The sequence below is a fragment of the Neolamprologus brichardi genome, chromosome 14 (assembly GCF_056152115.1).
Source record: "Neolamprologus brichardi isolate AB-2024 chromosome 14, ASM5615211v1, whole genome shotgun sequence".
Taxonomy (NCBI): domain Eukaryota; kingdom Metazoa; phylum Chordata; class Actinopteri; order Cichliformes; family Cichlidae; genus Neolamprologus; species Neolamprologus brichardi.
Genome location: NC_142117.1, coordinates 17,731,041 through 17,749,060, shown reverse-complemented (window position 1 = coordinate 17,749,060; position 18,020 = coordinate 17,731,041). Strand labels below are relative to the sequence as shown.

Sequence of the window (18,020 nt, the reverse complement as noted above, 5' to 3'; positions counted from 1 at the left end):
TCCATTCTGCCTTGCCTTTGATACTAGGGAAGTCCATGTTAGGATGCCTGGGTCGTTGACCCAGGGTTTTTGAGTTTATTATATTATTTATAATCTTTGGGTTTTTGTTAGAGTCATGTCTTATGGTTTGTCTCTGTGTAATCCTTAGTTGCTGTCTCCCCTGTCTGCTGTATCCCCGTGTCCAGTCTGTGTCTGCCCTGGTCCCACGTCTCTGTTCCCTCTGTTATAGTGCCTGCATGTGAGTCTGTGTCTTTTGTTCAGTCTGTGTTTTGTGTTTCCTGTTTTACTTTGAAGGTCTCTGTCTTATCTCAGTGTGTTCAGTTTACGCTTCCTTGTCTCGTCAGTTCTGATTTGCCCCAGCTGTGTTTTCCTCCTGTTGTCCATTCCCTGATTGCTCCCTCTATGTATTTAAGCCCTGTGTTTCAGTTTGTCATGGTCGCGATCTACCGTTTATCTAGCTGTGTGTTCTGTCAGTCTGTTCGGGTAAGTTTATTTTAGATACTCAGTTTTGTTGCTTTTTTTGAGTTTTACATTAAAGCTGTATTTAAGTTCACCTTTGATTTCCGTGAGTCTGCATTTTGGGTCCTTCATGTCACCACCCCTGCGTGCACACAGCCTTCACATAACAGTCCAACAGTAATACCGAAATACATATTGTGGCTAATGTATGCTTGGCAGTGGTTGTGCAATGAGGTGTGTTTTCGCCTCCCACGCGGTGTTTGCTGTAAGAGCTCGCATCGAATCTTTCCATTACAATCAAGTTTCGTTTTAACACTGGCATCAAACTGCAGACTAAGAGCTGCGTGATGGCCACGGTCGCGATCAACTCCTTACTGAACTACAAAACAGAAAAATACATTGATACAAAAAATAAGGCAGTCGGAGTGTTGCACAGACTTTTTCAGTTATCTGTCATTGGTTACATAATAGGGTAAGTGCATTATTACCACGTATAATTTCCTACAATGTTATTGCTTAACGGGTTAACTTAAAATAAGTCACTGAACAAATATAATAACATTTGGGCTTTGTCTGTAGCATATCGTTTGGTAAACAGAATAAAACAAACAAACAAAAAATATTAATTTTGAATGAGCGGTTCATTTATTGTATTGAATAGTAGGCTATTTGCACGTTACACGCTTATTCTATACTTTAAAGAAGTAAGCAAAATTAAAAATAAAATGCTTAAAATGTCAGAATCTTGACCTGTGCCTTTGAGCAAATACCACATGAACGTTTCTCTTTCACTGTTTATTTTTATTTATTTATTTTTTTGCCTGAACCTATGCGCACTTGTGGCATGCGGTTCAGCGCCTCGCTTTACCCGACACAATTCAAAGGTGTTGCCTGGGACACAACAGGGGCGGAAAACGGAACACAAGGGGTCTATGCCTGGCTTACCGATGACAGCCGAAAACCGCACACAGTAATCTTTAGCGTTCATGTGGGTAGAATGTAGAGAACTGTGCATATAAGTCTACACAAAACAATTTTTACAAAACAGTCATCTTTATAACTGAGTTTAAATGTTTTGGTGTGTGAAAATGCACAGAGTCCGATTATATTAGGTTTATGACGTGCAGGGTTTGAACCACGATCTGTTAGGATTCCTTTAATGTTATCAGCACAAAGATCAGAGAGTCCCTGTTATAGTGGGAGGAAAAGGGGGGCTACCCACTCATTCATGGGGGTGGGGGGGACTTTGATCAAAACTTTGTTTGTATTAATAGTGGAGGCTTTGATGCTGCTTCTATCCCTTAGAAAAATTTGAAAAATGGGTTAGACCACTTTCACAGCTAAGATATTAGGTTACTGCTAATGCACACTGTTACTGTGGTCTTACCTCAGATAAAGAAGAATATGAAAAGCACAAAAATGTGACTAAGAAATGATTTGGCTATGAGCTGCTGTTAATATCAGATGTGACACTGTGTTAATGAGGACAGCTGAACACAATGAAACAGCAGGTCCTTCTCCAAATGATGTGACACAAGGTGAGATCATATAGTGGCAACTAAACAGTATTATTAGGAATCATTTTTGAGGATTGCAAATGTGGGGAACTGTGCAGACTTTGTGGAAAACCTTTATCATTGATTTTCATTGAACGTGGCATATGAACTGCTCATTACTGGCCACCCCAACAATACCCACTGATTGCCGTGTACAGCCGCTGGCTAACTTATTCCTTTAAAACATTCGTCAGAGATGTGGGTCAACAAGGAAGAGGGTCGCTGAGACTGCTTGTATATTGTCACAGTTTGCTGTTTTGGGAGACTCTTTTGAGTGTGATGTAAATACAGAACACAGGCAGGGGTTAGCAACAAAACAATCTGCTTTATTTGGCTGTTGTAAAAAGTCCAAAACGCAAAACAGAACCATATGAGAAGAAACTAAACTGAGGCATGGGAACAGACCGGGACCAGGAGACTGATGGGACAGATGAGACAGGAAGATGGCATTTTCTATAAACACTGAAGGGCAATCAGGGAAGTAGATACAGTGGGGCAAAAAAGTATTTAGTCAGCCACCGATTGTGCAAGTTCCCCCACTTAAAATGATGACAGAGGTCAGTAATTTGCCCCAGAGGTACACTTCAACTGTGAGAGACAGAATGTGAAAAAAAAATCCATGAATTCACATGGTAGGATTTGTAAAGAATTTATTCGTAAATCAGGGTGGAAAATAAGTATTTGGTCAATAACAAAAATACAACTCAATACTTTGTAACATAACCTTTGTTGGCAATAACAGAGGTCAAATGTTTACTATAGGTCTTTACCAGGTTTGCACACACAGTAGCTGGTATTTTGGCCCATTCCTCCATGCAGATCTTCTCAAGAGCAGTGATGTTTTGGGGCTGTCGCCGAGCAACACGGACTTTCAACTCCCGCCACAGATTTTCTATGGGGTTGAGGTCTGGAGACTGGCTAGGCCACTCCAGGACTTTCAAATGCTTCTTACGGAGCCACTCCTTTGTTGCCCGGGTGGTGTGTTTTGGATCATTGTCATGTTGGAAGACCCAGCCTCGTTTCATCTTCAAAGTTCTCACTGATGGAAGGAGGTTTTGGCTCAAAATCTCACGATACTTGGCCCCATTCATTCTGTCCTTAACACGGATCAGTCGTCCTGTCCCCTTGGCAGAAAAACAGCCCCATAGCATGATGTTTCCACCCCCATGCTTCACAGTAGGTATGGTGTTCTTGGGATGCAACTCAGTATTCTTCTTCCTCCAAACACGACGAGTTGAGTTTATACCAAAAAGTTCTACTTTGGTTTCATCTGACCACATGACATTCTCCCAATCCTCTGCTGTATCATCCATGTGCTCTCTGGCAAACTTCAGACGGGCCTGGACATGCACTGGCTTCAGCAGCGGAACACGTCTGGCACTGCGGGATTTGATTCCCTGCCGTTGTAGTGTGTTACTGATGGTGACCTTTGTTACTTTGGTCCCAGCTCTCTGCAGGTCATTCACCAGGTCCCCCCGTGTGGTTCTGGGATCTTTGCTCACCGTTCTCATGATCATTTTGACCCCACGGGATGAGATCTTGCGTGGAGCCCCAGATCGAGGGAGATTATCAGTGGTCTTGTATGTCTTCCATTTTCTGATGATTGCTCCCACAGTTGATTTTTTCACACCAAGCTGCTTGCCTATTGTAGATTCACTCTTCCCAGTCTGGTGCAGGTCTACAATTCTTTTCCTGGTGTCCTTCGAAAGCTCTTTGGTCTTGGCCATGGCGGAGTTTGGAGTCTGACTGGTTGAGGCTGTGGACAGGTGTCTTTTATACAGATGATGAGGTCAAACAGGTGCCATTCATACAGGTAAGGAGTGGGGGACAGAAAAGCTTCTTACAGAAGACGTTACAGGTCTGTGAGAGCCAGGGATTTTCCTTGTTTGAGGTGACCAAATACTTATTTTCCACCCTGATTTACGAATAAATTCTTTACAAATCCTACCATGTGAATTCAAGGATTTTTTTTTCACATTCTGTCTCTCACAGTTGAAGTGTACCTCTGGTGCAAATTACTGACCTCTGTCATCATTTTAAGTGGGGGAACTTGCACAATCGGTGGCTGACTAAATACTTTTTTGCCCCACTGTATAGTTGAACTAAATCACGGAGGATGTGAGAAGGCGAAGCAAAACTAAATGAAAAGCACAAGGGACAATTAACTATCAAAATAAAGCAGAAAGTGAGAAGCGATAACTAAACTACACCAAGTTCATTGCCCTGGAGAACAGCTACAATCTCAGAGCCAGTAGCTGGCCGTGGTTTAAAGTGCCCCTTGCGAGCACAGAGTCAGGAAACATTCGGAAAGTCCTCCGAACGTTCTCATTGTCTCACAACACGTCCTCTGAGAACCACTGGTCCCACATTCAATAAGCCCAATTTTTACTTGAGCTTAGTATTTGTAAGCTTTCATTATAAGCTCCTATCAGCTAAATATGCTAAAGTATTTTATTCTGCCTATGTGAACAATGTAAATCGCAGTGTGGAGTAAACCATTTTGGTTCTTTTTAAGAGGTGAAAGGACCCCTGAGCCTCCACAATATGTTGAAATCAAAGTTCAGTCACACAGCCAGTTCATTTGGGCAATTTACTTATGGAACTAATTAATTAATAATAATAAAAATGTAAACAAAAAAAACCAAACTCTTCATTCCAGGCCTTGCAAGGTTAGAGAATCCCACTAAGCCAACAACTTTGATACACCTGACTAGCAGTATCACCCCTCACTGCATACTGTATGTCACAAAAGACAGCTGAAAAAGGCAAAAGCATATAAAATATTTGCATAAGGTTTGCACCAAAGCTTTTACCAAAGCACTGCAAGAACACTGGGTATTTCTGCTTTGATTTAAAGGTGGGTTTTCATAGTCAAGCAAGGCTACCAGGAGATAGATGATGCTATCCAGAGTTCTGTCATAACTAAAGTGAAGGGAACTGCAGTGACCAACACCAGTGAATCTGGTCTGCTTGTGTGGGGACCTGAGGAGTATGTCATCCCCCCACAGGTGAGAACACTTTTAATATTTCAGACTAGATTAAAGCCATGCACTGCTGATGAGACTTTGACATCTTGTCTGTTATTTTCTTTTTGTCATTCAGGGTGAAGATGTTCTGTTTGTTGTAACCAGCTTCTTAGAGACACCAAACCAGAAGATGGGTTACTGTGCTGAGGTGAGAACATTTTGTTTTCACTTTAAATCACTGACTGGGTGTATTAGACCACAGTGGTGGTATTTCTAACTTTAACTATATGAAACGGCACGCTAAGAGGTGTTTTCAGATTTGATAAATGGCAGCCGTGATCATCAGGTCGTTGTCTCAGTTTTAATTGCCGGTCATTTGACAGACTCTGGCCCAAAGAAACATTTGCCATCAAATAAAACAATTCTTTTAACATTCCCTTGTTTTACTGACAACGGAAATATTGCCTCTCCTGTTGATTTCACTTTCACTTTAACCTTTCACCTGCCAGCCCAATTTTTATAGCATGCACCACACCACAGGCAGTTTCCTCTTGCAAGTACAGGTCAGATAAAGTGTGTCATACTGTGTTGCAAGTAAATGATGTTAACTCTAAGGAGAGTATCCACTATTTATTTAGGGATTTGTTTCATTTTGTCATTTACTTACAGGAAAAACCTTTTTCTCAATAAGTGATTACATGAGATAAGTAACACCATAAAGTGCCAGAATGTGGAAGAATGATATTTTATGAAACTACTTTATCACTCTGCATGTGAATATAACAGACTGTGGAGGCTTCCTCCAGTGCTTCATGGCCCACCTGACAATAGCGTGATGTGTTATACACATTGGTTTGTGGCTGACCTGTAATTCCTCTCCTGCATGGTAACATATTGTTTGCACAGTAGCAGAGAAGTGTTTTCCTCACACCTCTTAACCCATTTTGTCACCTCCATCATCATCATATGAGTGTGTGTGTGTGTGTCACTATTCATGATTTATTGTCAGCTCACAATATACAGTATGTAAACCCAGAAGACTCTCTGGGTTGCCTGACTGATAGCCATCAGCTAAGAAGAAGAGCCAAACAAACAGCCATAAAAATGTGCTCTTATAAATATTGACTGAAACCAAAAGCAGGGTCTGACACCTGCAGGGGAGCCTTTTGGCATCACGCAGCATGTGCCATTTTTAACGGTCGAGTTCTAGTAAAATAGAAAAAGCACAGACATGCATCCATTTAACACCCTTAACTTCATTTGACTTTCATATTCACCATGTTGCTAGAATACAGAAATCTTCTATTTTAGATTAAGATATTCTTGGATGCTAACAAGTTCTGACTGCTTTAAATATTGAAATTTACTTTTTGTGTTATATTTGTAAATTCTGACTTTGTATCCCTTATTTTTGACTTACATTTACGTATGTATTTATCATTTAGTTCAATATACTATATCACGCTTTGTTCTGTGTTCTGTTTTTTCTTTTTGGTTTTTTTTGACATTGCCTCTGTCCTTTTTTTGTTCTCAGAGCCACAAAGTGCTTAATGCCCACTGTAGTGTTGACGAGGACTGTAAAAAGGGAAAGATGGTGGAGTCTGGTCATGGTGAGAAAGAAACATCCTGATATTAAATCAGTATTGTGAAACATGTCTGAATCGGAAACTCTTTTCACATGATCATCTAGATGTTTTTAAACAGTTTTTTTTTTTGTCTGTTGTCTAAAGGAGTCATGAGCGGCAAATGCATAAGAAACAATGAAAACTCCAATGGGACCTGTGAAATCTTTGGCTGGTGTCCAACTGAAAAAAACATCAAACCACAGTGAGGACATATTTGAAATGACCGATCCTCCTTTCTCTCTGCACTAACATGCACAAACATTCAGGGAAATCATGTGTAGTTGTCATTTATCAGGTCAGCACAACAGGTTTGGCACTAAATCTAAACTAAGGATGTCCTAAACTGAGACACTTAGCTTCATGACCCAGTCTTATAATAGTATTGTATCAGCTCACATTAAACAGAACTGGGTCATAGATGGGTTCATTTCCCACTCAGCAATTCAATCACAATCCCTCTATATCTGCTCCTCTATATACAGGAAGGTTTGACTTTGATTGGTTTTTATTGTTTTCTTATACATTTATTCACAAAAAATTATATTTACTTAACATTTTGTTTTCACAGAAAGCCTTTGCTTAAAAATGCTGATAAGTTTACCATTTACATCAAGAATTTCATCCAGTTTCCTAAATTCTCATTTTCAAAGTAAGTCCTCTTTAACATTTACAACAATATCTCCTTGTACTTTATGACTAGCTGGATATTGCTGTGTGCAATAAGCAGTTCACATCCATAAATATGTGTTTTTCTTAACTCTGAGGTCCAACATCCTTGAAACAACTGATCAATCCTACTTGAAGAAATGCAGATATGATGAGAAACAATACCCCTACTGCCCCATCTTTCGCCTGGGAGACATTACGAGAAGAGCTGGATGCAACTTCCAAGACATGGCCACACTTGTTAGTATTACATTGTAATACTTAATGATCCCAAATCATTCCACTTAATAGTTTGGGATCATTAAGTGGAATATCTAATCAGCCAATTACAATGCACCAAGTCAATGCATTTAGGAATTAAGACATGATCAAGATTACTTTCTGTAGTTTTATTCCTTGATAGCCACAGTGTACCCATTTTCTGACAGCTTCTTCCAGCAGGATAACGCACCATGTCACAAAACTCTGACAAAACCTGATCTCAAACCGGTTTTGAACATGACAATGAGCTCACTTAACTATAATGGCCTCCAGTCACAAGAGCTAACAGAGAACCTGTGGAATGTGGTGAAATGGGAAATTAATTTCCTTGATGTGCAGCTGACAACTGTGTGGTTCTGTCATGTCATGTGGACTGTTCTCTGTGGAATGTTCAGTGCCATGAAGAATTAGTTCTTCGTGTTCTGAAGGATTAAAGGGATCTGATCTGGTACAAGCAGGATGTAGCTAATGTTTAACAAATGTTTTCTATACAGCTGTGAATGAACGCAGGTAAAACACCACTAATGGAATGCATACAGGTATCCAAATTTGAATACATGTATAAAAATAAAAATCTTAGAATAAGCATGTTTTGGCTGTTTTGTTAGGGTGGCGCTATTGGCATTGTGATACAGTGGAACTGTGACCTTGACAAAGGCACCTCTCACTGTAATCCAGAGTACCAATTCACTCGCCTGGATGCCACTGTCTCCAACAAGAGCATCGCAACAGGATTTAACTTCAGGTGAGGCTCACTGCAGAGCATCTTTGTTGGCATGGTGCACAGACATGTAATCATTTTTACAACTTATGAAAGGAATAAAGAACCATAACCATTCTAAATTACCTAAAGGTTATTTATGTTTATGTTTATTTTATTTTTCATATTCTTGTTTTCTTCTCTAACAGACATGCACGATACTTTAAAAATGCTGCTGGTGAAAGCTATCGATCTCTATACAAAGTTTATGGCATACGATTTCATATCCTGGTATATGGGAAGGTATGTAAAATGCATCAGTGACAGAATGAATGCATAAATGGTGCCAATGCATTACAATAAGATAATTTATGTAATAAAGCCAATACATATAACACCAATGCAAAAATACCATTATTATTAGTAGTAGTATCCTATCTTCTTAGGAGAGGGGTTATTAGGAATGATTTGACAATTAGACAGAATACAGTAATTAAGGGCATAAAATGCAAGAACGTGGAACATAAAATCAGCCTTTATGCGGATGATGTGTTACTTTTTCTCCAAAACTCACAAACCAATCTCTCTGGGATAATTCCTCTTCCCCGCTGTTTTTCTTTCCGTCTTTCTTTCTCCCTTTTCTTTCCCCCAGTCATGTCTGTCCCGTGTGTAGCAAGTGAAAATAAAATAAAATAAACAATAAAAGCAAAGGTGAATCAAATAGACCAATACGGCAAGGCTGGTGGTCCATTTGGTAAAGTAAATCTGTTGGGCATCTTTCTTTGCCTTTAGACAATAATTCTGATGGCAAAAGAACCAAACGGAACTGGTGGGGAAAAAAAGAAAAAAGAAAAAAGGAATGATTTGACAGAGCACTGCAGTCTTTGCTCTTTGAACAAAAATAAATTGTAATAAACTCCTATTTAAAAACATCTCTTCAGTTTCTGATCTCCTCCACAGGCTGGAAAGTTTGCCATAGTCCCCTTGGTCGTCAATATTGGTTCAGGACTGGCTGTGATGGGAGCTGTGAGTATTATTAATAATTAAATCAACATGATATTAAATGAATTGAACAGCCTTTTTTTTTGATATATCACAGAATTGAATAAAATTCTTTTCAACAGGGAACCTTCTTCTGCGACATTGTCCTTCTTTATTTAACTACGGGGAAGAAGTCTTACAAAGACCAGAAGTTTGAAGTCTTAAAGTATGAAAAGCAACACACAGTACAGATGTATACATTTCTTAGGTTTTTTTCCATATTGAAAGGACCACAGTATGTGTGTATAGAGAATAATGAGCTAGGATAACTTCACATTAGATTTTTTAAAATACATATATTTAATATGATATATAATTTGAATAGTTTGATTGATTTAATAATTGAGTCCAGTAACATATGCTATTTAAAATCAAGACATAAGCTTGTGTTTTGGGGTTAATTAAAAGCTATTATGGTCCTCACAGGACATAAAACATGCTTAACCTTAAACATTTCCAGGAGTTATACTGAGCCCTACAACACTGATAATCACTTTATTACAAGTTCCCAGTTTCATTTGTAGTGAGGTGTTTTCATTGTGGTTTATTACTTGTTATTAATAAAAAGATCCTACATCATTCATTATTATCTAACTATTGAAGTAATACAATTTTTACAAATTTTCAGTCAGGAAAAAGTGAAGAAAGGTGAAAACGTCCAGGAAACGTGCAATAATGGGCTGTCAGAGGGGTATGTTTCTGCTCTCATTTGTCTTTAAAGACTGTATTGTTGCGTGTGCATATGTGTTTGTGTGGATTTTGATTTCTAGTTAAGGATATATGTTTATTTATGACTAGAAAAATGCATTTCTGGTGTGATCTGTGGTTAATTTACACTTCTTTACTATTTGTTACAACAGGTCTCTGATCTGCAGAAACTGTGCCATGAAAGATATGAAGAACAAAATGGAAAAGGACAATCAAAATAGTGTAACATATCAACTATTAAGTGTTCAAAGGTCATGTCCTAACCTCATTTCACAAGTTTAGCCATAAAATATTTTAGCATCATTATGAAGAACATAAACCAAGTTTACTGAACTTTTATCTGTTTACTTTCATGGCTGTGACTTTTTTTTTTCTTTTAACACTATTCAGTTCAATTTAGAGTCATTTATATAACCCCAGTTCACAATAACAGTCACCTCAAGGTGCTTTATGCTGCGTCCACACTAGCCCGGATAAATTTGAAAATGGCGTTTTTGTCTGAAAATGCTCCATGTCCACACTATCGTTTTCAGTTGTTTTCACAGAGTTGTGCGCCCTCATTGAAACGGCCAAAAATTCCAGTCCTGCGCATACATGAAACGCAGGACGAATTGACCCACCTCATTTCTGTCTGCCATTTATTTACTTTCCGGCTCTTTAAAACGTTGCAAAAAAATGTTGAGGAAAAGCACAGAGTTTTTTAAATGGACTAACAACGAGGTGGAGTTGTTGCTGCGAGTATAACAAAAGTACAAAGTTGCAAAAGCGAGTGAGAATTGAAGAAATTGAAGAAAAGCTATCTGGAGCATGTACAAACTGATATTAATCTTTAATAGGGCTGTCAAAACTGAGAGCAAACAAAACAAATGCTGTATAATGCCCTCTGCTATCTTATTTTAATTGGTCACATGACTGCATCACATGACTAAAATGTGTCATTGTTTTCGAAAAGGCTCCGGGTTCACTGTCCACACTGCGACGTGAAAACGGCGCTTTCAAATGTATCTGCTTTGGAGAGCGTTTTCAAAACATTGCGTTTTCCTTAACAGAAAACGCAGTCTCAGTGTGGACGGAAGGCCAAAACGGAGAGAAAAAGAGGCGTTTTCAAACAAAAACATATTAGTGTGAACATGACCTTATACTGCAAGGTCCTTAAAGCACTAGAAAACACCACGCGTAAGGGAAAACTCTCTTTTAACAGGAAAAAGGTTTCTGGCAGGGCCAGGTTTGGGTAGGGGCAGTCATCTGCAGTGGCCTGTTGGGGGTGAGAGGAAAGAGAAAAGAAGAAAAAGACAGTATAGGACAAAAGGGACAAACACACACAGGGAAAGAGACAGCGAAAATCTAATTCTATGCTGCAGTGATATGTAAACAATTGGGGAGTTAAGGAACATGAGTAGTGAAGGAGTTGCACAGCAATCTGAGCCCACTGCAGGATAGCTGAGTCATGGTTCTTCATGTGGTACTCTGAGGCCTTTAAGATATGATTGGGGCCTGATTCTTCAAGATTTTATAAGTGAGAAGGATTTTACATACAATGCTGGATTTACCAGGGAGTCAATGAAAAAAAGTTAATATTTTAGGACTTTTATCTCTTTTTCTTGTCCCTGTCAGTGCTCTTGCTCCACTGTTTTGGATTAATAGTCCAGCCTACAAACAATGCAAGCATGAACTATATTTTCAGCATCAGTCCTATATAGGAAGGTTTCCGTTTAAGAGATACCGTGTAGATGAAAGAAATCAGTGCTACATTTTTATTTAAATTGCCTAACGACGTATAAGCATGTATAACGTGAAAAGTACTGATACAAGCACAGACCCCTGTGGAACTCCATGAATGTGTGATGAATAGTAGAATGTCCAAGCGTCATGGAGGGCTTTTGTTTTAATAGAGTAACAAACAATTTGCACTGAGCATGTACCACTATAACCAACCAGATCAACCTCTGTGGGACCAAAGTTTAGGTGGCTGCTTTGTGTTGTGTTCGCACATCCCACTGAAGAGCATAACAAAGAAGGGAGCACTTCTTTAAATTTGATTACATCACTTCAGAAAGGCATCTAGTGTTTTCCAGTGCTGTGCTGTGTTCTTTAGAAATACTGTTAAATGTTCATTGTGTGTTTTAGTTTAAGTACCCCGAAGCAGCTGTTGTTCTGTTTTGGTATTATATAGGTTAAACTGAATTTATTTCAACTGAACTGAATTTAAGTGAATTGAACAAGAGCTTCAGAGAACACAAATCCCCACAGAAAGAAAGTGGTCATACAAAAACTTTGGTAATTTATGCCGTTTTTGTTGCGTCACGCTGGTGCTGGGCTGGTTTTATTACAAAATGCTACATCAGCCTGCTTTTATAACACACTGATGTCTGATCTTTGACCTTGAAACAATATATACTATAATTTTTCTGGGTCAACTTTGTACTAACAGTGAAGGTCAAGGTCAAATGCTAAGCCAACCTAGCTACACATGAAGTTTTAAGAAAAATTGTTTGTAGTATAATATTTGATGTGAACTGAGCAAAAAAAAAGAAAAGAAAGAGAAAGTCTGCAGTCATTCAGAACGGTTGGTCTGTTTATGCTTGATTTTCATTGTTAAATATTGGACACCTCATGTATGAAATGGGCATTCAGTGTCATTTTATCACAGCATTGTTTTTCATACTTTATGTGATTATGTGAAAAACTTCAAATAAAGATGTTGATAAGAAATTATGTGTTTTTTCTATCATACCTTTTAGTTGCTTCCTGGGTGTGATCTTTTGTAACGCTCCTATGTACACATCTACACACAGTGAAGACACTTGCACAGATGCTGTGTGACAGTTGATCAGTTCTTGTTTATAGATTGTGTAAATATTGCAGCACAGCCAACATGAAATGCATTCCTTCCTTTTTTTCTCAGATAGGGGATTTAGTCAGCCAGCTGTAGGTTAATATAGTTTGTTTATTCATGGTGACATCATTGAAATAATCAGATTTTAAAAAGAACTTTCTGCCGAACAAATAATTTTTAAACATTAGCTGTGGAAGTGCATTTTTAATGCATACTTCATATAGATGAATGATAAATTAATATATGTGTGTGTTATTTTCATTTAGAAAATTACAAAAATTTGATCTGAATTTGTATTTCTATTTTCCTTTATAATTTAAAACATTGTGGATATAATGTAAATAATGCAAATAGTATTACAACTACTAAAACTTCTTATGTTAACATAACTATGATAATGTAACTTTGGTAATGTAATTGTCAGAGTAACAATATTAAATACTTTGTCAATATTAAAAGCAAGAGTGTAATAACACAAACACAACATTAAGGTTTTTGGCCCCAAACTCAAACTGACTTAGACATAATTTCTCTGGTTGAATTGGTGGAAAACACATTAGTTTGCACCTCCTCAGTGTTGCCTACAGATGTCACCAAAGGACAGCTTCACAACTGTAGCTTGCACAGTATCTCTGTGAAGGTTCTCAGTCTTCCAGGTCACCGTAGTCTAAGAAGCTTGGAAAGAAAAGCGTCTGGACTTTTTGAAGTTGATTAAAGATGTTTGATCTCTCATCTGAGAAGTTCTTCAGACCTTGCACACTATCCCTAAAAGATAGCAACGGTTGCAAAGCTGAATAATGCTTTCTGACAATAAATAACAAAAAACGCTGTGTCTAAAAAAGTGGTAAATCTTTTTCAAAAGAATACTGGAAAGCACTGTATAGGAGACTAGTAAAGCAAGACTTTAATTTAATAATAAAAGAACTCTACCTCCCGAACTAACGCAAATATTAAAACAAAGAAAAGCAGTAGGGCTTGTTTGCACTGAGAAGCCAGATTGTTCAGCTCCTCAGACCTGAGGAGCCCAGATGTCATCCAAAGACCAGGAGGCGCCACCAGGAGCCATTTAACAGAGGACACCTTAAATAAACTGTAGGGAGCATCAAATAAATATTAAATATTGACAATGAAAAACTAATTCAAGCACTTATTACTTCATTCATTACATATCGGTTGTGGGCAAAAGACCTGCAACTGACAAATAAAGGCTATCTCATCATCATCATCTTGGTTGGACTGTTGTAATTTGTTATTATCAGGAAGCCTAAAACCTACCTGAAAAGTCTTCAGTTGATCCAAAATGCTGTGTCAAGATTATTAACAGGAACTAGAAACAGAGAGCATATCTCTCCTATATTGGATTCTCTTCATTGGCTCCCTGTTAAATCCTGAATCAAATTTAAAATTTAAAATCCTTCTCATCACATCCAAGGGTCTTGAATAACCAGACCCCATCTTATCCTAATGATCTTACAGTACCATATCACCCCATTAGAGCATTTTGCTCTCAGACTGTAGGCTTACTTGTGGTTCCCAGAGTATTTAAAAGTAAAATGGGAGGCAGAACCTTTAGCTTCCAGGTCCCTCTTCGGTGGAACCAGATCCCTGCTTGGATTAGAGAGACAGACTGTCATGGTTCTGGGTCGGTGACCCAGTTTTTGATTTTTGTACTCTTATTTTTGATATTATGAATTATGACAGTTTGTGTTTTGGTTTCCCAGTGTTTATTCTGTGCTCCCTCTGTTTTCCGTCGTCTCTGCCTGTGTATCCCCTGTAGTGTAGTCAGGTCTCTGTGTTAAGCCCGTGTCTCTTAGTCTGTCTTTGTGTTTGTGTTTCCTGTTTTATTTTGAAAGTCCACGTCTGATCTCAGTGTGTTCACTTTACGCTTCCTTGTCTCGTCAGTTCTGATTTCCCCCAGCTGTGCTCTCCTTTTGGGTCTCATCCTGTATTTCTCTGAGTCAGTGTCGTGTGGTTCCTCAAGCTCTGTGTTTCCTCGTGTGCCTCGCCCTCAAGTGTAAGTTTATATTTCCCAGTTTAGTTTTGTATGCTTTCCCCTGTCAGCAAATAAAGCTGAGTTTTTTGAGTTCATCCTTCGAGTCTGAGTGCCTCCATCTTGGGTCCGACTCCTACCTGCCACACAGCGTTCCTGACAGAGACTCCTTGTCTAATTTTAAGATTAGACTTAAAACTTTCCTTTTTCATCAACCATACAGTTAGGGCTTGATGCTGTTATATTTTGATCAATGCATGGAAGTCATGATGGTGATCACTCCAGTTTGGGGCTTTTTGATCAAACTCTTATATTGTCTGATACACAATTCTGTGCTAATTTAATAATGTGATAAAAAACTGAAATCTCTACATATTCTTAATGTTGACAATGACAACATGACAATCATGAGACAAACCTTTGCACATGTGTATTTGAGGTAAAACATCTAAGACCAATAAAAGACTTACAAAACAGAGAAGTTACCTATGCCTCGTTCTTTGATATACATAAATAATTTAATTATGCTTTCTATTTAGGAAAAAAATAAATCTCATGCTCATGTGTTGGTTCTTATATTCTAAGGCCTCAACCCTCTGTTGTCTGTAAGACTTGTTCTTCATAAAGTTGAGAAGGACAAAGACACAAAAATAGGTTCCCTGTTGAACAGAATTTTATTCAGTTTTGTGACTTGTGTAATACTGTCAGCCTCTTTTAATAACATGTTTAATTAATTATTAATGTAATTGTCACTCAAATGGCTTTTGTATAAAAGCGATTAATATTTAGGTTCCAGCAGTTAAAATATTTTTGTTTGTAAATTGCTGTTTTTTCTTGTTTATGATATGCGTTTATCTTGGCACAAAGAACAATTTTTGTTGCCCCGCTATTATCGCGAGGTTTGGGCGTGATTATAAGAAGCTGTGAGGCCTGCGGTTCATCCACTAGCTGTAGAAGGTATTTGTTATAATTGTGTTGTAATAGTCTGCAAATTTGTAATATATGGTGTTCAAATTACTTTATATGTTAATTTTGAACGCACAAGACTATAAGATTATTTGTCTAGAACGTCCAAAGGCAGCCACGAGGTAATATTTTCTTAAAGCACACGTATTACTTTCAACTGAATAAAGAGCCTAAATCGTTTGTGTTTTATGTTTGTAGTTTTCACGGTGTTCAATAAGTAAAAGAAGCCGTGCCTGTGATTTTGTTTCGGAGTTGCAGTGAAAACTCGCCCCAGCCTGCGCCAGTGAGAAGCTCATTAAGAAGAGCAGTGAGTGACGGTGCAGTGGTGCGACACAAGAGGTCGCCATCACACAAGCTCACCGCTCACAAGCAGCCAAGCACAATAGCAACAACATTATATAACTGGAGTAAATTGGAAATTAACAAAGGGCAGTGTTAAAAGTAGAGTAAGAGTGGTTTATATCCACAGTGAATTTCTATAACACATCTGTCAAAGGTTACTTAATTTCTACTGTACTTTAAAGTGATGCTTTGTAGTTTATGAAAGTGTTTTCTGTGTTTGCTTAAGGTAAAACTACATGTGAAGTTTACAAAGTTCTTCAAGTTAAAGTTCACATATATTAAGAATGAAAGTCGTTATAGCTAAAGTATATAATAACAGTAATCCCAAAGTAATACTCAAGTTACGTATAATAAGTTATAATAAATTTAAAGAAGTATTTTGAAATCAAAACTTAGTGCATTGACTGACATTTAACTAGACTCACAAGATGGCTGACAATGATCATGAAGAGCAATATGCTGTACCACTTACTGCTTACTGCTGAGCAGATTACAGAACTATATATAATATAACTTCCGGCACCGCTCCGAGCTGGCAGCCAGCATCAGCAGCTCCGACCTGACCGAGTCCTTTTTTCTCTTTAATATATGCTTCTTTGTTGTTCTTGTGTTTCTTGTTTTTGTTTTTCTATTGTGGACTGCTATCCCCCACAATGGAGCTCAGAATTTTATAGACAATCGTGTTCTTTATTACATTTTTTACGGCATCTGTGTCCGGAAATCACGTGGAGGTCCGACCTCCTATTGTTTAGAGCAGGGATCAGCTGTTAGCCCTCTGGGCGTCCGCTGCCCTGCCTACCGCCGAGCAAGCCAACATCCCCCGCGAGGTGAGGAGGAAGAGACGCGGTACTCGGGCCAAGATCGGGCGTCGCACTAAAGTTAGGAGGTACTGGCCAGCAATTCCATCTATTATTATGGGGAATGTGAGATCTCTCCCCAATAAAGTAGACGAACGGCTCTTACCCAACATCAGAGGAGCTACAGGGAGTGCAGCCTGATGTGCTTCACAGAGTCGTGGCTAACTCCGGACTCACACGTAAACATGGATGGTTTTCATCAGATCCGGGCTGACAGAACAATGGAGAGTGGAAAGAAGAGAGGAGGGGGTCTGGCTGTGTTTGTGAACGATAGATGGTGTAACTCTGGGCATTTATCTATCAAAGAGACGCTATGCTGTAAGGACATTGAGCTGCTAGAGAGTACCGCGAGAGTTTACACACGTGATTATGATAGCTGTGTATGTCCTGCCCTCTGCTAACGCTGCAGCAGCCTGTGAGGTCCTGCACACTGTAACCAGCAGACTCCAAACACAGCACCCTCAGGCCCTTTTCCTGATCTCTGGGGACTTTAATCACATCTCCCTGTCCTCCACTCTCCCCACCTTCATCCACACCAGAGACAATAAAACATTGGACTTATTGTATGCCAACACCAAGGAGGCATACAGCTCATCACCTCTCCCTCCCCTGGGGGGCTCAGATCACAACCTGGTTCATCTCCAGCCTGTGTAATATTCTCAAGTACACAGAGAACCAGCTGTGAAACGCACAGTAAGGAAATGGTCGGCAGAGACTGAAGAGGGCCTGAAGGACTGTTTCCGTTCTACTGTGTGGGACAACCTCTGCAGCCCCCTGGAGGATGACCTCAACAGCATCATAGACTGCATTCTTCCATTCTTCTATTCTAACTACAGACTGTTTGTAAAAGTGAAAGAGTAAGAACACTGAAAAGGGTAAAGAGATCAAGAGGAGAAACTTTCAGAGCGCGAATTGAATGAGGTGATTAACAACATAATGTCACCTGCAGAGATGTACAAACCATTTATGAACAAATACGCCAAAGGACACGCTGGAGAGATTATATCTCTCGGCTGGCCTGGGAATGCCTTGGTGTTCCCCCGGATA

At 38.9% G+C, this 18,020-nt stretch overlaps 1 protein-coding gene across 1 annotated transcript; it reads left to right on the top strand.

The window, feature by feature from the left end:
* Positions 1 to 806: 806 nt before the first annotated feature.
* LOC102790711 (P2X purinoceptor 5-like) lies at positions 807 to 10,264 on the top strand. The gene is made up of 13 exons (XM_087851504.1): positions 807 to 931; positions 4,873 to 5,023; positions 5,118 to 5,189; positions 6,516 to 6,591; positions 6,712 to 6,808; positions 7,175 to 7,255; positions 7,371 to 7,512; positions 8,142 to 8,278; positions 8,443 to 8,536; positions 9,194 to 9,259; positions 9,358 to 9,440; positions 9,903 to 9,965; positions 10,135 to 10,264. Exons 1-13 carry the CDS (start codon positions 807 to 809, stop codon positions 10,262 to 10,264), a joined length of 1,317 nt encoding a protein of 438 aa, XP_087707630.1.
* Positions 10,265 to 18,020: the final 7,756 nt, after the last annotated feature.